The sequence below is a fragment of the Rattus norvegicus genome, chromosome 1, assembly GCF_021556685.1.
Source record: "Rattus norvegicus strain SHRSP/BbbUtx chromosome 1, alternate assembly SHRSP_T2T, whole genome shotgun sequence".
Lineage (NCBI taxonomy): Eukaryota > Metazoa > Chordata > Mammalia > Rodentia > Muridae > Rattus > Rattus norvegicus.
The window spans coordinates 222,194,527-222,213,350 of NC_141534.1; the positions used below are offsets into that span (position 1 = coordinate 222,194,527).

The 18,824-nt window shown below is 44.8% G+C and overlaps 2 protein-coding genes across 6 annotated transcripts in view; one reads left to right on the forward strand and one right to left on the reverse strand.

The window, feature by feature from the left end:
* Positions 1 to 385: 385 nt before the first annotated feature.
* Mpeg1 (macrophage expressed 1) lies at positions 386 to 4,856 on the forward strand. 2 transcript variants are annotated; one of them, NM_001305460.1, is made up of 2 exons: positions 386 to 504; positions 787 to 4,856. In NM_001305460.1, exon 2 carries the CDS (start codon positions 816 to 818, stop codon positions 2,979 to 2,981), a length of 2,166 nt encoding a protein of 721 aa, NP_001292389.1. In that variant the 5' UTR covers positions 386 to 504; positions 787 to 815; the 3' UTR covers positions 2,982 to 4,856. The 2 variants fall into 2 exon arrangements, with proteins under 2 accessions (NP_001292389.1, NP_072139.2); NM_022617.2 differs by lacking the exon at positions 386 to 504 and having other exon boundaries at positions 702 to 4,856.
* Positions 4,857 to 5,882: 1,026 nt separating this feature from the next.
* Positions 5,883 to 18,824, reverse strand: part of Dtx4 (deltex E3 ubiquitin ligase 4) — a 35,078-nt gene continuing 22,136 nt past the window's right edge. For 3 of the 4 annotated variants that reach the window (NM_001401394.1, NM_001401393.1, XM_087549290.1), the window contains 3 exons: positions 17,245 to 17,406; positions 12,516 to 12,605; positions 5,883 to 9,217 (listed from right to left, as the gene is read on the reverse strand). In NM_001401394.1, the coding sequence (NP_001388323.1) occupies positions 8,984 to 9,217; positions 12,516 to 12,605; positions 17,245 to 17,406 (486 nt within the window). In that variant the 3' untranslated portion in view covers positions 5,883 to 8,983. The remainder of the gene's footprint in view (positions 9,218 to 12,515; positions 12,606 to 17,244; positions 17,407 to 18,824) is intronic. The other variant, NM_001047855.1, reaches the window with a different exon arrangement.

The following is an 18,824-nucleotide window of genomic DNA, read 5'->3' on the forward strand; positions in this document are numbered from 1 at the left end:
ACCAAACCAAAATTTATAGTGTTACTTTTGTCTTTTCTTGAATATTTCTATCTGAATGCAGAAAAACAGAGCAGTGTGGAAGCCCTCACCCTTACCCACAATGCTCAGGACAATTCAGGCTTAGTTTTCCCCAGAACATAGATGCTTTCCTGGGCAGTTCAGCCCTAGATAAGTCTATCTCCAAGCCAGGACTATGTGAGTTGGTAACACTGAGACCTCACAAACCATGTTTCTGAGGTTCTTTACCCTTTTGTTCTCAGAGGACAGCCTCCAACCTCGGTGTGCCAATGAGATATCTAAGATTTGTCCTCGACCCAGAGAAGCACGCCTAGTAGAGGCGGGGCGTGTAAATAAGCACAAGGTTGCTACTGACTCCTGCATTTCCAGTAAAAAGAAACTAATATTGTGATTTCACAAGAAAGGAGTAAGGCTGATTTTGAAGTCAGTTAAAGAGAGCCAAAAGCCAGACAGAGCCTTCAGACAGAGCCTTCTGACAGAGACAAGGTAAGGTGTTGAAACCGTGTTTTTACTGGGTGCCAAACGCTTCGGCAGAAGAAAGGCAGTGTGAGTGACACAGAAGAGGGAGGGATTGGTGAAGAGTGTATATGTGCATATCCGGTGTAAAATAATTTTTACAAGGTACTAATGGTCTCTAATATTCCAGTCAACTTTCATTTCTCTATTTTGCAATTAGAGCAGCATAAAGAGGAACTGATGGGTTTAGGAGGACTGTAGAAATTTCTGTTTCGGCAACTGCAATCTTTCCCATCCTTCTGTTTGCCCTAGTCTTGCTGGTGAATGCCTGGGACTGGTATATGGCTGGAAACGCCTGCACCATGAACAGCTTCATGGCCATTGCCCTCATCTGGATGATGATAGCATGTGCTGAAGCAGACAAGCCTCTCAGAGACCCGGGTATGACTGGATTTCAAACATGCAAGGATACCTTGAAGCTACCTGTCTTGGAGGTCCTGCCAGGAGGAGGCTGGGATAATCTGAGAAACATTGACATGGGACGGGTGATAGACTTGACCTACACCAACTGTAAGACCACAGAAGATGGACAGTACATTATCCCTGATGAAGTCTATACTATTCCTCAGAAGGAGAGCAACCTGGAGATGAATTCAGAAATCCTGGATTCCTGGGTGAATTACCAGAGTACCACCTCATTTTCCATCAACACGGAACTCTCCCTTTTCTCCAAAGTCAATGGCAAGTTTTCTACAGAGTTCCAAAGGATGAAGACCCTTCAAGTAAAGGACCAAGCTGTAACTACTAGAGTTCAGGTAAGAAACCGGATCTACACAGTCAAAAACAGCCCAACTTCAGAGCTCAGCTTCGGGTTTACGAACGCACTTATGGACATCTGTGACCAATTAGAGAAAAACCAGACGAAGATGGCCACCTACCTGGCAGAACTCTTGGTCCTCAACTATGGCACACATGTTATCACCAGTGTGGATGCTGGGGCTGCACTGGTTCAGGAGGATCACATCAGGTCCTCCTTCCTCCTGGACAACCAGAACAGTGAGAATACTGTGACTGCCTCTGCTGGGATTGCCTTCTTAAACATTGTGAACTTTAAAGTTGAAACAGACCACACTTCTCAGACCACTTTGACCAAGAGCTACCTGTCTAACAGAACCAACTCCAGGGTGCAGAGCTTTGGAGGGATTCCCTTCTATCCAGGAATTACCTTAGAAACCTGGCAGAAGGGCATCACTAACCACCTAGTGGCAATAGACCGAGCTGGCTTGCCTCTGCATTTCTTCATTAAGCCTGACAAACTGCCTGGTTTGCCGGGTCCCTTGGTGAAAAAGCTGTCGAAGACAGTGGAAACTGCTGTGAGACATTATTACACATTTAACACTCACCCTGGCTGCACGAATGTCGACTCCCCCAACTTCAATTTTCAAGCCAATATGGAAGATGATTCGTGTGATGCGAAAGTAACCAACTTCACCTTTGGTGGACTTTATCAGGAATGCACTGAACTGTCAGGTGATGCTCTTTGCCAAAACCTGGAGCAGAAGAATCTGCTTACTGGTGATTTCTCTTGTCCCTCTGGCTACACCCCTGTCCATCTGCTGTCTCAGACCCATGAGGAGGGTTACAGTCGCCTGGAATGTAAAAAGAAATGCACCCTCAAGATTTTCTGTAAGACAGTGTGTGAAGATGTGTTCCGAGTGGCCAAAGCTCAATTCAGGGCTTATTGGTGCGTAGCCACTGGCCAAGTACCTGACAACTCAGGACTTCTCTTTGGAGGACTCTTCACTGACAAGAGCATCAACCCAATGACAAATGCACAGTCATGCCCAGCTGGCTACATTCCACTGAACCTGTTTGAAAGCCTTAAGGTATGTGTGTCCCTGGATTATGAGTTGGGGTACAAGTTTTCAGTTCCCTTTGGTGGGTTCTTCAGCTGTATAATGGGGAACCCCCTGGTTAATTCTGATACAGCCAAAGACATAGGAGCACCATCTCTGAAAAAATGTCCTGGGGGCTTCAGCCAACACCTAGCTGTTATCAGTGATGGATGCCAAGTGTCCTACTGTGTCAAGGCTGGAATCTTTACAGGAGGGTCCCTGCTCCCTGTCAGGCTTCCACCTTACACCAAGCCACCCCTCATGAGCCAAGTTGCCACCAACACTGTCATAGTGACCAGTAGTGAGACTGCCAGATCCTGGATTAAGGATCCTCAGACCAACCAGTGGAAGCTGGGAGAGCCTCTGGAGCTTCATAGAGCCATGACTGTCATCCATGGGGACGGTAATGGAATGTCAGGAGGGGAAGCTGCTGGAGTCACGTTGGGAGTCATCATAGCACTAGGAATTGTCATTACCTTGGCCATCTACAGTACTCGGAAGTACAAGAAAGAGAAGGAATACCAGGAAATCGAGGAGCAGGAGAGTTTGGTTGGAAGCTTTGCAACAGATGCATCAGCCCCTAATGGAGAACAGGATCCATGTCCAGCTTAATTGTCTCCAGAGGAAACAGTTTCCAGCCGCAGTTTCAAGTACATCTTTCTCTTTGTTTTCTCTACTTCTCCCTTCCTAAGTACTGAAGTGACCCTTGCAATAGGAAGAAAGCAGGCATTACATCCCTGGAAGTATTTGTTTAGACCTCTGCACCAGGAAATTAAAGGAGCCATTTTAATGGGTATGGGGAGGGGTATGATTCATCTGGAAAAAGCTGGACTGGGACTGAGCCCCGGGATGTGTGTGTGTGTGTGTGTGTGTGTGTGTGTGTGTGTGTGTGTGTCCACTCTCATAGTTGTCATTATCTGAATGCATGTGTGTAAAAAGAGATTAGATTTGGAGATTGTGCATTTAGTCTGAATTTGAAAGGCTTTCCAGTTTGTGAGCTGAAAAGGTTTGTGCTCTAAGTACATTACTTCTTTTATTTTGTTTTCAAAGAAGCCCTCTGGATTTCAATCTTGAGGCAAATGTGTCCCTGAAATGCCACAGGAGGCCTACATGTTCCCTACTCTTTAGCTTTAAGGACTTGGTGTTGATTGATAGTACCCTTCCCCCTGAGTCAGCTCCCAGGCATGTGAAGGAGAGGCGGGTGGGGTTTATACAAATTCCATTTCCCAACTTTCTCACAGCTAATCTAGATTAGTCTTGGGCTTCTGAACAGTGCAAACAAGTCCTCAGGGAAAAGAATATGTAACTTATAATTTTCTGTTAGGGGGTGAAGGATGAAGAAACAGTAAGGAAACAAACAATAAATTGAGGATAAAAACTGGGGTTCTGGAGACGATGCGAGTAATCCAGGAAAGTTTGAACTCTCAGATCTGTCAGTTAACAGCGTTATAAATGAAGAACTGAACAGAGCTCTGGTTTGGACAGATCAAACAGTATGGTTTCATGTTTATGTGTCAAAAATATAACTCCTTCCTCTCTGTGGATGTCTTTATCCTTGTCTTCTCACCCCAGCCGAGGATGCAGAGAGATGCACACAAACACCCTGTATTGCAACAAGAAGCATTTATTTTCCTAGGGGCGAAACTGGGCTTAAACGCTAGTTCCTCCCTAACCCTAAACGTACGGGGAAAGTGCGGTCTTCTGTCTGCTAGGATTTGCTGTTTCACATTGCTAGGAAGAGGACTGAGGTGATTAAAAACGAAACAAGGTTAGCTGGAAAAGGCTGTGACATGTGTTTCAGATCCGCGATGGCTTCCATGGGGGCGTCCAGCAGGCTGCATGATTGACACCTAGCAATAGTTGGGGGTTTGCTCAATTTTCACCTCTGAGAATTTAATTCTCTACAACATGAAAATTCCTCCACTGCTGTCTTAGAAGTTATGTATCTATTCACCACAGCACATCTTCAGTGAGCTATCTTCTATGAAAGACGATGTGTTCTCTCTTCAATATTTACAATCAAGGGCCTGTGCACACAGTAGGCCCACCTGAAGAGCTCCAAGTGTCTCAATCTCTGGGAATGGGAGTAAATTACTCATTCTTTTTCAGTTGAGTAATTTATGAGAGAAATGAATGACTGAATTTGAACTCTGCCCTACCAACTGCCCAGCCAAGGGGGTTGATGTATAACCTCTCCATCAAACCTGCTTCTTGAACAATAAAATGTTCTCCTTAACCTTTGTATGCTTTATGGGTTTGGGGTGCATTTTAATGTTTCATTGAAGACAATCACATTTCTAAACATACTGGCTTCATTTTGTAAATTCTTTAAGAATTACTAAGTCTGCAAAACAAGGCACAGCAGAAGACTTCCAGACCTTTAATGCAGAAACTTCCTGTTAAAGTGTCTAATATTTGTCCCATAAATATGTAGCTCTACTAACAAAAATGTGTATAAATATTCATTAAAGTGTGTACTTAGCAAAATTCTCTCTGGGTGTTCGTCTATACGAAGTCAGAATACAGAGGTCAAAAAGTCCCTGGGTGGGGCTCTTAGGTTCTATTCAGTCCTGACTTTAAGGCTGGGGTCTGCAGAAAGACAAGGGCTGGTTTCTGGAAAAGCCATACTCCATGGGATATTAGAGATGGAGACAGTTTGGTGACAAGGGAGGCTGGACCTTGCTTTTTGTTCTTGATTTCCCATGATTACTGGGGTGTTTAATAATAAATACTTATTTGAAAAATAAAAACTGCCTGAAAATAAGGGGACTTTTAAGTGGTCAGTATTCAAGGCTGGGAAGATGGTTCAGTAAAGTGCTTGCTATTTGAGCATGAGAATAGAGACTATTTCCCCAACACCCATGTAAAAGCATGCATAGTGTCAAGAACCTGTAATCCCAGCTCTAGCAGGAATGGACAGGTGGCTTTTGGGATTCATTGATCCATCAGCCTATCCTATCCAAAATGGTCATTTCCAGGTTCACTGAGAGAACATATTCAAATAAAAATAAGGTGGAAGGTAGCAGAGGAGATATCTGATGTCAACCTTTAGCCTCAGTATGTATATACGGAACCCAGCAGACCTTCGCAGACACTTGCAGCCCAGCACACACGCATCTTCTTATATAAGCATGCATCTCCTCTTACATAGGGACCTCCTACACACATACATCTCCACACATGCATCATGTCCTCTCACACACACACACACGCATCCCTCCAACACACAAGAAGGCAATGTCCACGTTTTTAAAGATGACCCTTCCTCCCCAAGTTCATGTACTCAGTTTTGTTGCTTTATGGTCTGTTTCTTTGAGGGGAACCAAGAGTCGAGCCAGGTCAAATGTGTGGGTAGAAGAGATGTGGGAACTTTAAGAAAATAAAGAAAGGGGAGTTTCCCTTTATCAAGCGAGTTGGATTGAGGTTGCCCACAGATAAAGGAAGTAATCCACGTGCTTCTGCGACAGGTGCCCAAGCATGTCTACAAAAGCAGGCCCTGAGGAGTAACAACAATTTGTGCTTATTCATTTGCCGTTTATTGTTCTGCACATACACCTCATGAGCACCAGGGGGCGATGTCCTCCCACAGAACGACACCAACAACTTCAAATCACAGCACTTACAAACAGAACACCTGACATCTGGACATTCACCAGCCCTCTCCCAGAAACTCCCAATGAGATATAAGTGAACGCCAACAAACAAAGGGGGGCAGTGGTTATTTCTTGGGCCACAGCAGCCTTTTCCCAATCTTCTCATGCACACAACAGTGCGATACCAGGACAAGTACTTTTGACCCAAGTATAAAAGCACACAGAAGTCTGAATCTTACAAAAAGGAGAGGGGAACGGAAGCACAAAGGCACAGACAACCACAGACATACTACAGAGCTTTTCAAGGGATAAGCATCTCACAAGGTGTGTCTCCAATCCCATTTGTCACCCCTGGAGTCTCACGGAGAGAGAACATGGCTGCTGGTACTGAGACCATGAAAGAAAAAGCATGGGACTCCTGCTTGGCCCAGTAGAACACACAGGGCTTCTCTTGGGAAAACACTCAGGGTCAAAGTAGCTGGTGCCCAGGGCCTAATGTCACTGAAATCAATTCTGCACATATTTGGGTTGTCACAAGAGAAAGAGTAAGGTACCGGCCACCACTTTGACTGACACACTGTTGAGATTGTCAAGGTTCCATTAGACCAGAAAGTTGAAAGAATGTGACTTGAGGGTCACAGCATCCTCAGCGAAGAAGGAAACGAGGCATAGACATTTTAAATGTCCTCTGGGGGAAATTCTTGAAGGCGTGAAAACTAACCCTTAAAATGGTTTTTCTTCTAGAACATCTCCCTGAGATGTCCTTCTGGGTTTGTCTTCTGCCTTGTGCAACACTTTTCCTGCATCTGCTTCCTCAGCTTATGAAAACATTCCCCGCTGTCTATTCCCACACCTCAGAGCCTATTTTCATTTCTTTGCTTTACATTGCTTCACTTTCCTATCCCTCGACTCCCAGTCTGGATTTCTCATCCCTGTCGCCAAGAAGCAGGGAAGGTAGGTAACAAAGGGTACTGAAGGCAAAAGTGATTGTAAGCCCTCAATGAAATGCAGTAACCTGATGAAAGGGTGTGGCTTTAACCCCCAAGGATATGTGCCCTCCACTTAGTTCTGATGCGTCTTTCTCTACTTTGGCGGGAGTTTTCCCCGAGGTTCAGTGAACTCAGCAATCTTTTGTTCTGCTAGTGAGACAAAATGGCCTCCCATTGATAGGACAGGTTGGACTAAAATGGCAGAACATTTGCTCCTACCACAGCTCCCCCTAGAGGGAGGAAATCAAAATTCCATTAGTCATTTGTAGAGTGAAAAGAAAACTCAGCACCAGGGAACTTGGTTAGGGACACTTGGGTGATTCTACTGGCCACAGCAATGTCAACAATAGTGGAAGCCCAACAGGAGGCATCTCTGGTGCAGGGTGGCATGAAAGTGTGGACTTCAGTCCTAACTTAATTACCATTGTGGAGGTTGTTTAATTTCTCTTTTTGCCCCTCAAGCTATAAAAACCTTTCAAATCTTATGAAATATAGTTAAATCCTCAAGACATGAGGTATATTAGTTCAAATTAGTATCCAGAGGAACTTTCTCCAAACACAGAGTTCAAAGAACCCACTTCCAAAGGGGAAATTGGTTTCCCTTCTTGACTCTTCATTCTCTCTTACTTGACACCTAATCCATTCTTTAATGGAGCCAAAGTTGAGGAAATGTTGGTGATAGATTGGATCTTGGGACACCACCCAGATGGTGTTTAGAGAAGATCAGAATGTGTTCCTAACTATGTTAGGAATGAACTAAAGAGGCTTCTGTCACCATGGTTTTGGCCAATCTATACTAAATGGAGACTGGAGAAAGGGGCTCGGATGGGGAATAGCAATATCTCTGGCCTTGAATTAGCAATCTTCAGGGAGATGAATTGAGCACTCATACAAACAAGACTGAATGGAAGCTGGCTCTGATCTAATATTAATAAGAGAAGGATCCATCTTAGCTCTTGCATCAACACATCTTCCCAAGTACAATTCTGTGTCCATCAAGGTCCAAGTTTATCATGAGATGGGCTGGGAAAGGGTGAGAGAAGTCAAAGGGCCACACCTTTACTATGGGATCCCCAACGGAATTGAGATTTGGCTTGTGAAACAGAATTCAGAGAAATGATGACTGTCCCAATAACCTGGCCCAGTAACGCACATACACCCACACAAACATATGCACATACACAGATGGCAAAGAGCCTGCTGTGGGCTCCAACTCACAGTGACTTGATGAAACTGAGCTGGTTTGAAATGAGTTGGGAAGGAGGCTATGGGCTCCTCTCCCTGAGGATAGTGCAGATGCTTGGTGAGATGCAGGCTCTCATTGGATCAGAGAGCAGTTGGTTGGAAACAGCATCATGGGATGCCTCCCCAGAGAGGAATCCCTGAGTCCTTCCATCCACTTGAGAGAATCAGATACCTATGGACAGGTCAATGGAATGAGGAGGAAGGGAGGGCCCAGACTCCTCACTAGAGACATGCTCCCAGAGGCATTTGACTCTGACCCTCTTAACATGAACGGCTTCCTTACTCTGCACCAAAGCATCCAATTTCTGATGTCACAGCAGTTTACACCCCTCTCCCCAATCTCGCACAGTGAGAGCTCCCTCACTCCAGTGTAGGAGAAAAAGAAGCAGAAACTCAACCCTCAACACAGAGCTGAAGCAGCAAGAAGCCAGCTGAGGCAAGGGATCTCAGCTTCACAAGGCCAGGACATGGAGTGCCTCAACACTACCTTAACTACGTTAAGTGTGCTGACTGTAACCCCTGCTTAGGGTGGGGAGAGGTGCATGTTCTTGCCTAACCAGTACTGGAGACTCCATGGGGACAGAAAGAGGTTGGTCCTCACCCCACATCTTGTTTGCATTAGATGAAGTTTATGAATGATATCACCTTAATCTAGCTCCCTCTGTGACTGAGAGAGATGAGAGGTGGGGATAATACAAGAAGGGGAATGAGGGAGTCAGGAGGCATGGCATCAACCTCCACCTTGACTCTCCATTTCCTGCCCTGGGGTCCCCAGTACCCTCCCTCCTCAGTCTTTTTCCTGGGAAGTGCTGTCTTCAGAGATACCCTGGGCAGCCAGTTCAGCCAGCACGTTATCCAGGTAATTGGCATCTGGGTAGCCATGGCCAGTGAGATTAGAGCCAAATTCTGTCTTGTGGTGCACCTCATTCCAGATGACAGTATCAGACTCGCCCGTGGTGCTGGAGGTTCCAATGGCAAAGATGAGACGGCGGTCCCAGGCCACTAGAAGCAGCTTCAGAACCTAGGGCAACAAGGGCGAGAGACCACAAGAAGTTGTTCAGTATTGGTCACACACCAATCTTCAGATTTGTTCTGATGTCTCCAACCCTTCCTTCATCATGATGCCCTACGCAATCCAGAGGAGACTGATTTGAAAGTGGACACCGAGCACTGTAGATTGAATCTCACCTCTGTCACTGAATTACTGTAACTTTTGACAAATTCAAACCTCTGCATGAAATTTGTTTATTGATAAAATGGCAACACTATTACTGCAGCCCTAGGGTTGGGTGCATGTGTAGTATATGCATGTGTGAGTGTGTAGTATATGCATGTGCGTGTGTATGGATGCACACAACTGTAAGTGTATGTACTTGGAGCCTACTGGCTGGAGCGGTGTGGTTTTCTGGGGGTGGTCTCCACCCATTTTTTTTTGGAAACAGGATCTCTCACTAAACCATCGTCAGTAAGTGGTAGCAATAAATGTATGACCCAGCTTCAAAGTCCTAGGTGTTGTTATACCCAACCTGCAACGAAGCCAAAGGTTAGGGCCATGGACCAGTGGGGTAGAAAGGACACTAACTAATAATGGAATTGCTAAGGGAACTGGCTAGAGGGGACAGTTAAATCCACACTGTAAGGAAGGTTTTCTTAATATTATGCCAAGACAAACACACTTTGTAAAGAAGAAAAGACAAGACCACTGAAACATCAATGTGGCCCTTTAAATTTTAATTCTAATTTCTTTTAACCAAAGGAGCTTGAGCCTGGAAATTGTGTTTGGGATAGCTGACGTGGTGGCAGGAAGAAGGAGCAGCAGCCTTCTGTACGGGCTATCAAAGGATCACTCGGCTTGAAGGGTAGTGTGGGGTTGGGGGGAGGTGTGAGCTGAGTGGATCTGCCCACTTAAAGCAAGCATCCAAGACGGTGAATGTGCATAATCTGGGTCCCAAGGATTTGGGGTCTGTCTTAAATAAAGAGCAAGGTCTAAGGAAGCCCTGGCAATATGAGTGGGGTCTTGTGCTTGTTTGAGACAGTTGCTTGTATCCCAGCCTGGTCTCATACTTAAAGGTAGCAAAGGATGACATGAGTGTCAGAGCCGAAATTACAGGCATGTGCAAGTTGCTTGGTTATAAGTGCCTGAAATGGAAGCTGGGGGGGTGGGGTGGGGGGCTTTGACCACTTTGTAGGCAAGTGTTCTTTCTACCAATGGAATTGTGTCTGCAGTCTTAACAACAGACTTTATGGTGGAGACATTCAGCAGCAGACCTTGGGCTAAGACACAGACATTTGTTTCTTGGTGGAATGCTGCCTGCCTTAATTCTGACTCTTAGTTTGAGAACAGAACACTACTGTCTCTTTCCCGATACTACTGTTTCTTTGTTACAACTATCCTCTGCCTCCTTGGAGGAAAGAACGCACCCACACCACTTGACATTGAAGCAGGACAGAAAGATAGGGTATGGGATGAAAAACAGGGAGGGGACGGAAGCCCCCACTCGTCTGGTTGAAACCTCTGGCTAGCTGAGAATCAAAAATTCCAGCACAATTAACACGTGGTATAAACATTGCTCACAAAGAGCTATTTCTTTTATACTGATATATCTTCAATAAGAATGTAAAAATAGTGATAAGTCAGGCTTAAGGGCTGGTCGTATATGACCTTGAGTAGGAATCTTTTCCAGTTTTATGGGAATCTCAAACTTTTGTTTACCATAAAGATGCTCTACCTTCCTGTATCCCTGTGGTCTAGAGTTTCCTTATCAATCTGAATCCTGTCAGATGTCCCTTGGGATCACCCTTATGTTTTGTTCAAGCTTTTTGGAAACCCTTTAGCTTGTCTTCCACAGCAGGAAGACACATGAGGAGTCTGAGGATGAATTCTTGTGCACCCCCTAAATTCATGGGAACTTCTCACCAACACCTCCAAATTGAGTATTAGAATATGGAATTTTCTGGGGTTTACTAGGTCATGAGAATGGATGTCAATGAATAAGATGAACACTCTTATAAAAGGAGCCTGGCAAAGGAATTCTTGCCCCTTCTCCCTGGAGGATACACAGAGAAGAGGCTTTTTCTATGAGCAGGAAGTGAATCCTCGCCAGACTCTGAATCTGCCAGCACCTTGATCTTGGACCTCCTAAACCCCAGCAGTGTGGGAAATGAAGACCTGCTGTTTATCGACCACTGTCTATGGTCTGTGGCAGTTCCTAGAAGAACTCAGACATGCTTACATGCCTGAGCTTGGACCCACAGCAGCAACATAAACACCAACACTTGGAGCAGAAAGGCAGACAGTTGAGTAAACGTCTTAAATCTGGAAAGGAGGCTGACTAAAAGCAAGCCTCTTGCATTTCCCCAACGCTTCCCTGACACAAGTGGTTTTTCACCGTCTTAGCATCAGGCAAAATTCCGAAAATCCAGTTATTTTAATTAGACTATTTAGAACCCTGATCATGATTTACAAGGAATTCTGAAAACCAATAAAATAATCTCCCACCAATTAGGATCCCAGAATATTCTTCTTATGCTTTGGTGTGTGTTCAGATCAGATCAACCAGGGATCCCAAGGAGAAAAAAACGGTTTCCAGTTCTGAGCTTCCAGTCAAGCCCTTAGGAGTTAACACTGGTATCTCTCCAGGAACAGCTTTAAAATAACAGGGCTCTAGACAAGGATGCCAGTGTAGATGAATTATGACCAGTATGATTTTGAGAAGAAAAAAAGTCCCTCCACTCCCAACCACCTGCAAAAAGCATTCTAATCAGGGTGGTGAGATGGCTCAGTGAGTGAAAGTCCTGGCTGTGCAGGTCTGGTGGCCTGAATTCAGATCCCTAGAACTCATGTTAGGAGTCGGATGCAGTGATACACATCTGTACTCCCCACACTCCTGCGGGGAGATGGTAGGTAGACACAGAAGAGTCAACTGGAGCTCTCAGGCCAGCTAATCTAGAGGAGGCAGTATAGCAGCAAGGAACAAGAGGGCAGGGTGAGAACTGACTCCTGAAAGTCATCCTTGGACTTTCGCATGCACATTGTGGCACATAAGTACATGTGATGCCATAGAAATAATACACACATAAAACACACACACACACACACACACACACACACACACACACACACACACACACACACCACACACAGAGAGAGAGACAGAGAGAGAGAGAGGGAAGACAAAACAACTTGTAATGATATCCATTCCTACCTATGGTTGACTCAAATATGACCTCATTACTTCATATGCACAGAATGAAAAGAAACAAGTTCTCTCTGGTCTTTGGGTACCCCATCTAGGCCTACTACAGACATCTGCTCTTACTTTTCTCCCTTTCTCGCTGTCTGGAAGGTAACAATGTCGTGGGAAGCCACGGGCGCTGAAGCTCTTCCCAGGATTCGGATGTTCTGGTCCCTGCAAGCAGAAAGAAAACAAGGAGGGCTTGCAAAACATTTTCTGATGAGAAGTTAGTACAAGCTTGGTGTGACAATAACAAGAGCCACAGAGTTCAGACAAAGGACAAACCAGAAAAAAAATAGTAAGAAACACACAGTCTAAGTTTTTCGAACAGCATGTGACCTGAGTTTGGTCTGCAGTTGTCACTCCCTACTGGATCATATGGAATTCCTCTCTTTGGTGAGAATGATTTGGAAACTCACCCTATGGGATGTTACCAATACTCAGGGAGCTTGTGCCCATATTCAGGAAAAGCACAGTTAATTTTCTCATCACAGTACCAACATCACCTATTCTACTGTTTTATGAATGAAGAAAAGCACAGTCCACTGAAGCTGACTGGCTGCAAACTGTTACTGGCTTTGCCAAAACTAACTTTATTGCGGGTTCCCTGAGGCATGATCACCGAGCTAGTAGATCAACCACTCAGAATACTAAAGTTCTCTGAGCCACAAGCCAAGCAGTCAAAATTTTCTGCACACTTCTTGTGGATTTTCTCCTTTGTCTTCATGGTTTTTACTTCCTTACTCAACCACATGGATTACAATGTTCAGGACAGAAAATCTTTTGACACGTCAGCTATCATCACGCAACACTTGAGGACACAAGCTGTTTCAGGACACCGAGTGGGAAAGACTACAAGGCAGAACTGAGTCAGAACCCAGATGCTATGGTACTGAGTGTTGTTTGTTCCCAGCAAAATTCTTGCTGGAATTTGGCTTCCATTGCAGCCTTGTGGGCAGCTGGGGTGACGAGGCTCTCAGAAGAGATGAGTGCCTTCTTTTGAGAGCTCTCATCTGGATCTCAAGGGACCGGGTTAGTTGTCTTGAAAGCATGTTGCTTACAGAGCAAGGCTGCTCTTTGTGTTTTCCCTCTTCTGAACACATCTGTTTATCTATTTTGCTGCCATGAGCTCCTTGCCCAGTACAACCAGACATGACTGCTGGATTCCCCCCCCTTCAGAATCATGAGCCACATTAATGTTGTTTCTTTGTAAATTACTCAGCTCAGAGATTCTGTCATAGCAACAGCAAAAAGGAACAAGATACTAGGCTTTCTAATTGGTGTCTGTCTAAGTCTCATTTCTTGTAATTATGGTAAGATACCCTAATAGAAGAACTTAAGGGAAAATGAGTTTATTTGGCTCATGATTCCAGGATACAGTCCATCCTTGTGGGGAAGTCAACATAGCAGGAACCAGAATCAGATAATCATACGATTAAGAGTTAAGAGCAGAGAGCTATGATTTAATGCATGCATGACAGACTAGCTTTCTCCATTCTTACACATTACAGATCCCCGTTCCTAGGGAATGATGCCACTCACAGTGGGCAGGTCCTCCCACCCCAGTTAATACGATCAAGAAAATTCCCCAATAATCCCATGAACCCTTCATCAAGATTATCTTCCTGTGTGATACTAAACTGTGTCACATTGACAGAGCTATCACAGGTTCCAAGAAATTCATGGGTCCTTTTGAGTGAACTGAATACGAAGACTGAAATAACAACTTCCCACCCATACACATGCTTGTCTACAATTTTAAAAATTCCTAACCTCTTGAGAGTATAACCTTGTTTAAAGGTTCTATTAGTGAAAGTCATATAATATTGACAATTTTATGCAGCTGTTGGTACAAGCTCTCCCACAGATCAATAAATGCATCATGGCTGTGTAATGAGTGAATGAATGAATGAATGAATGAATGAAAGAAAGAAATTGAAATCATTGGCTCAAAAAGAAAAGAAAGAGGGATTATTGGGGAAAGTGTTTTGGAAGAGGGAAGGGCGAAGAGGGGTGCAAAAGCAGTTGAAAATGTTCAAACTCAGCATACGCATGTATAAAATTGTCGAAGAGAAAAACTATTCAAAATTTAAAGTATAATTTTTATCTATTCTTAGAGAATTCTATACATGCACATAGTGTATTTTGATCATGGAAAAATGTTAAAAGACAGCGAACTAAAAGAAACTAATGCTGTCTGGGGTGGAAAGACTCTGGTAGATCTAACTTAACAGTCAGAGTAAATGTCTACAGATGTGAGTCACTCATGGCCACACTTCTCTAAGCCAGGCGTCTTCACTGAGGGACCAGGCCTGACCATGCCTCCAGCTGCTCTGCTGATGCCCCCGGCTGCTGTGCTTCCAACTCAGCAGCTCTGGCACCAACCCAGGAAGGCTGCTCATTCTGGGCCTGCTGCCAGGTGGAGCAGTCACGACTCTGCCTCAGCCAGGCCCAGAGCTTCTCCCACAGGGACTCGCTTTCTGCAGAGGAAGCAGTGCTGGGCGGTCTCAGCTTCTCACCCAAGCCCAGGCCTGTGTGGTCCCTGGAGCTTCACAAGGCAAAGCACTGAACACCTTGCTATTGACTCTCAGTGGTGAGTCTGCAGAGCACCTGAACATTTCAAGATGTTTCCTTTTCACAAGCCAGGGAGTCACTAGAGGTGCCAGGGCCCTGTAGATGCAGCATTGGCCCCCTCTGTACATTTACAGAGATGGCTTTCTCTGTTTTGTAACTCCAGAGGCTTAAAAAATGTAGCCTTCTTCTCAACAGATACCCTACCTTAATATTTGGTTCTACTTTGACCACTGCTGGACTCTCTCTCCTCTCTCTCTCTCTCTTTCTCTCTCTCTCTCTCTCTCTCTCTCTTTCTCTCTCTCTCTCTCTCTCTTTCAACGCTTGTTTATTTGGGGGGGGGCAGGGGAGGAAGGGGAATGAATGAATGTGTACACCATGGTACATGTGTGGAGGTCAGAGGATGAACTGCAGGAGTCAGTTCTTTCAATTGGCTGTCAATTGTCAGAACCCTTACCGATGAGCCGTCCTGCCAGCCCACTCCCACATTTTCATTCTTTTTTATCATCCCAGCCAGGTGCCACAGAATCATTCCATGAGTCTCTCCTCTGCAACAGCTAACCACATCTTACTTTCTTACCCTGGCCCTCCCCTTAGTCAGGAGCAAAAATGCTACTGTGGACTTATTTCTACTCATCTCCCGTTCTTAAGTCACGCTGGGCTCTTAAAGCATATTTACACATTACATGTTTCACAATCTTAATGAGACAATAATTTCCAAGAGCTCCTCATAGCCTAAGCAAAGTCCACATCGCTGGCCCTAGCGTTCAAGTCCTTCTATGACCTGTCCCTACGTCCTCATCATGTGCCCTCCTTCCATGCCTTTTGCAAGTCTCAGCCCCAATCCCCAAACTGAATAAATTCTGTTCTTCAACATGCAATTTTTCTCCACAGTTGTCCCTCCTGTAGCTAACTTTGTACTCTGTATTTCTCTCACGGATTGAATACAGAATGCAAAGCACCAGAAAAGTCTCCTCCCACCTCCAGACAGACCACACATAAGCCCCTCCTCCTCACCCCAACAGCTCAGCCAATGAGATAGCATGAAGCAAGGTCCTGGGCACCTTAGTAGCCACCTTAGTAGCGTCTGAGAAGCCCGGACTTTCCCACTCCTTGGACCTCTGCCTAGCAGATTCCCAGCAGTACAGATGAAGAAAAATGTCTGAAGCTAGGAAGAGGAAGCAGGCACCTTAAAGACAGCCAGGAAGTGGGCCCGGGGTCACAAGACTTTGAAGCTCTGCAAATCCTTTTGTCTGTGTAACTTTCATCAGTGGTGCATATCCGTTTCTGTTCTCCAGATTAGGAGTGAGAGCTATTTATCTTGCTCTGCCTGGTTACCAAGTGCCCCGGGGAAGAAACCTCATATTTTATGAACTATCACACTTTTCTGCTTTATTTTCTTATAACTTGCCGTGCTCTGGAAGTCCGTTGTCTATTTATATTATTTATTTTATCATCCTTCTGGCCCCAGAACAATGGGGACTTCAAGGATCAAAGTTTTAACCAACTTGAACACTGCTTCACCAGTACCTAACACACACCTGGGCATAACACACATGTAAACATCTGTGAGACAAAAGACAAGCAGGAAGGCACAGGAAGGAGCCTGAGCAAACCAATGTTTGCCTAGGGATAAATCCGGTCTGCATCCTAGAACACCTAGGAAAGGCTCGACTGTGTGGGGGAAGGGCTACATTTCGTATATTCGTAGGATTATTACTCATATTTGTTTGAGGGTTGACAGTCTTCCAAAAACCAGAAAGGAAAGAAATGCCAGCAAAAACAAAAGCCATCAAATTGTTTAAAATGCAAATAACTACTTCCAGGAAATTATTCTACAGACATGTCACATGAGTACTATTAGTTATTAGTGTTAACATTATCAGATGTACTAAAAGATTACAAACAATCTAAACAGTCAGCAAATGGGGATTATTACACAGACATAAGAATAAGGACATTCTCTACTAACACAGGAAAAAAAAAAACCCTAAGGTCCATATTCAGAGTGTGAAACAATGTGCCTAAATGTGGCTCTTTGTGCAAAAATGGGAGGGGTGGATGCAGTCTCCACTGGGTATGTACAAAGAATGCTGGAAGGATACAGAGAAATAGGAACAATGGAAGTGAAGGGGGAGACCCAGGGTGGGGACAAAGATGGAAAGGAGACTTTTCCTAGTACAACATTTTACCCACATTCAAAGTTGAAATCATAAATGGCACCATCCAAGGGTGGACTCACCTGAATGCCAGGGGGGATACTGTAGATAATCCGAATGGTCTTGCAATCCGGATGGCCAGGCAAGGAGTGGGGGATGAGGTGGTACTCCATCTTCCCTGGAGGCTGGGTGCCTGTCTTCACGCCATAAATGGTCTTACATGTTGGGCACTGTAAACTTCCATCCTGAGGAGCCAAGTCCAGTACAGACAGATTAGGAAAGAGCTTTGTTCATGACCTTCCTTCCAACCCGCTAAAGCATTAGAGACAATGATCTCAAGAGAGAAAATGCACCCAAAGGGTAACAGACCAGAAACCTTCTCTAGCTGTGTAAGCCATTTTGGCTTTCTCTAAAATAACAGGATTCGTGTAGCCCACGTTCCATGCTGAGGAACACAGATGAGTCACCTCCATCCTTGAGAGGAAGAGTTGACTGGGGCAGGAAGCCAACACAAGGAATTGTGATTTAGCCAGCACCCACGTGGATGAAACCACAGTAACAAGTCAAGAGCAGCAACGTACCCATTGCTAAGCCCCAGACTCACTCAGAACATTTTCTAAAATTAAAGATGTTTGGACGCCATATTCAGTCAACTGTGTAAGAACTGGAAACCCAGGAAGTGCAGAGGTTCGTAGTGGAAATCTAAAGTAAAGCTGCCTATATTTGAGTTTCAGCTTTGCCTTGTAGCCATGGACAAATTTACCTGTCTCAGTTTCCTTGTCTAACAAGAAATACAATCCTCCTCTTTTACTGGGCTAATGAAAGTCAGGTGAGATGTATGGAGAAAGTGTTTAGCATGTCATATCTACATGATATTAGTGTGCTGGTATCTGTGGAAATACTAATAGTTGGGCCCTGTTTTGGAAAAGAGCAAAACTGGCTTTAAGAAAATGGTTCTTAAAAACAATTACAAATTTGCTTCTCCTGGGAAGGAACTGAGAGCCCCTTTAGGGAATGGAAACTGAAGGACATACAGCTTTAAGGAGTTGCCACCATCAAGGGCTACAATTGAAGGGCTACAGTGAAGTCTCAAATCTCTCCAGTTTTCCCTACAGCACGTAGCTGGTCATTCCAGGTTTGAATCAGAAGTGTTCCCCAAGGCTCATGGCTTAAAGGCTTGACTGCCCACTGAGGAACTTTTATAGAGAGACTGGATAATGAGGACTGGAACCTCATTGGTAGATTAAGCTACCAGTGCAATGATCTGATGGCGGCCAGGAACTGTGAAGGGCAGGAAAAAAGGAGGAGACAGAGGAGGGGGATGGGGAAAAGAGGACACATGCAGAGGCTACATGATGCACTCATGCAGGGCTTCCTCCATTCACACCTCACATACTTGCTACCATGGTTTGCCATGGAAAGCCCACAGCAAAGAAGTCTGCAAACCACAGACTAACTCCCTGAAGTGATGAGTCAGAAACAAACAACAAACAAAAAACAAAGCCAAATCAGTCTTTCCTTTTCCTTTCTATTGTTTTCCCATGTACTATGTCATAGCTACAAAGACTGATGTGAGTATGGATTGCAGAGACAGTAATATAAAAGCTTGTAGCCTTACAGCAGGACCAGGTAAAATGTCACCGGGTAGGGCACACAACAACCC

Bases quoted from the DNA above. Each gene is read 5' to 3' on its own strand.
- Mpeg1 (NM_001305460.1), top strand. From the start codon at position 816: ATGGCTGGAAACGCCTGCACCATGAACAGCTTCATGGCCATTGCCCTC.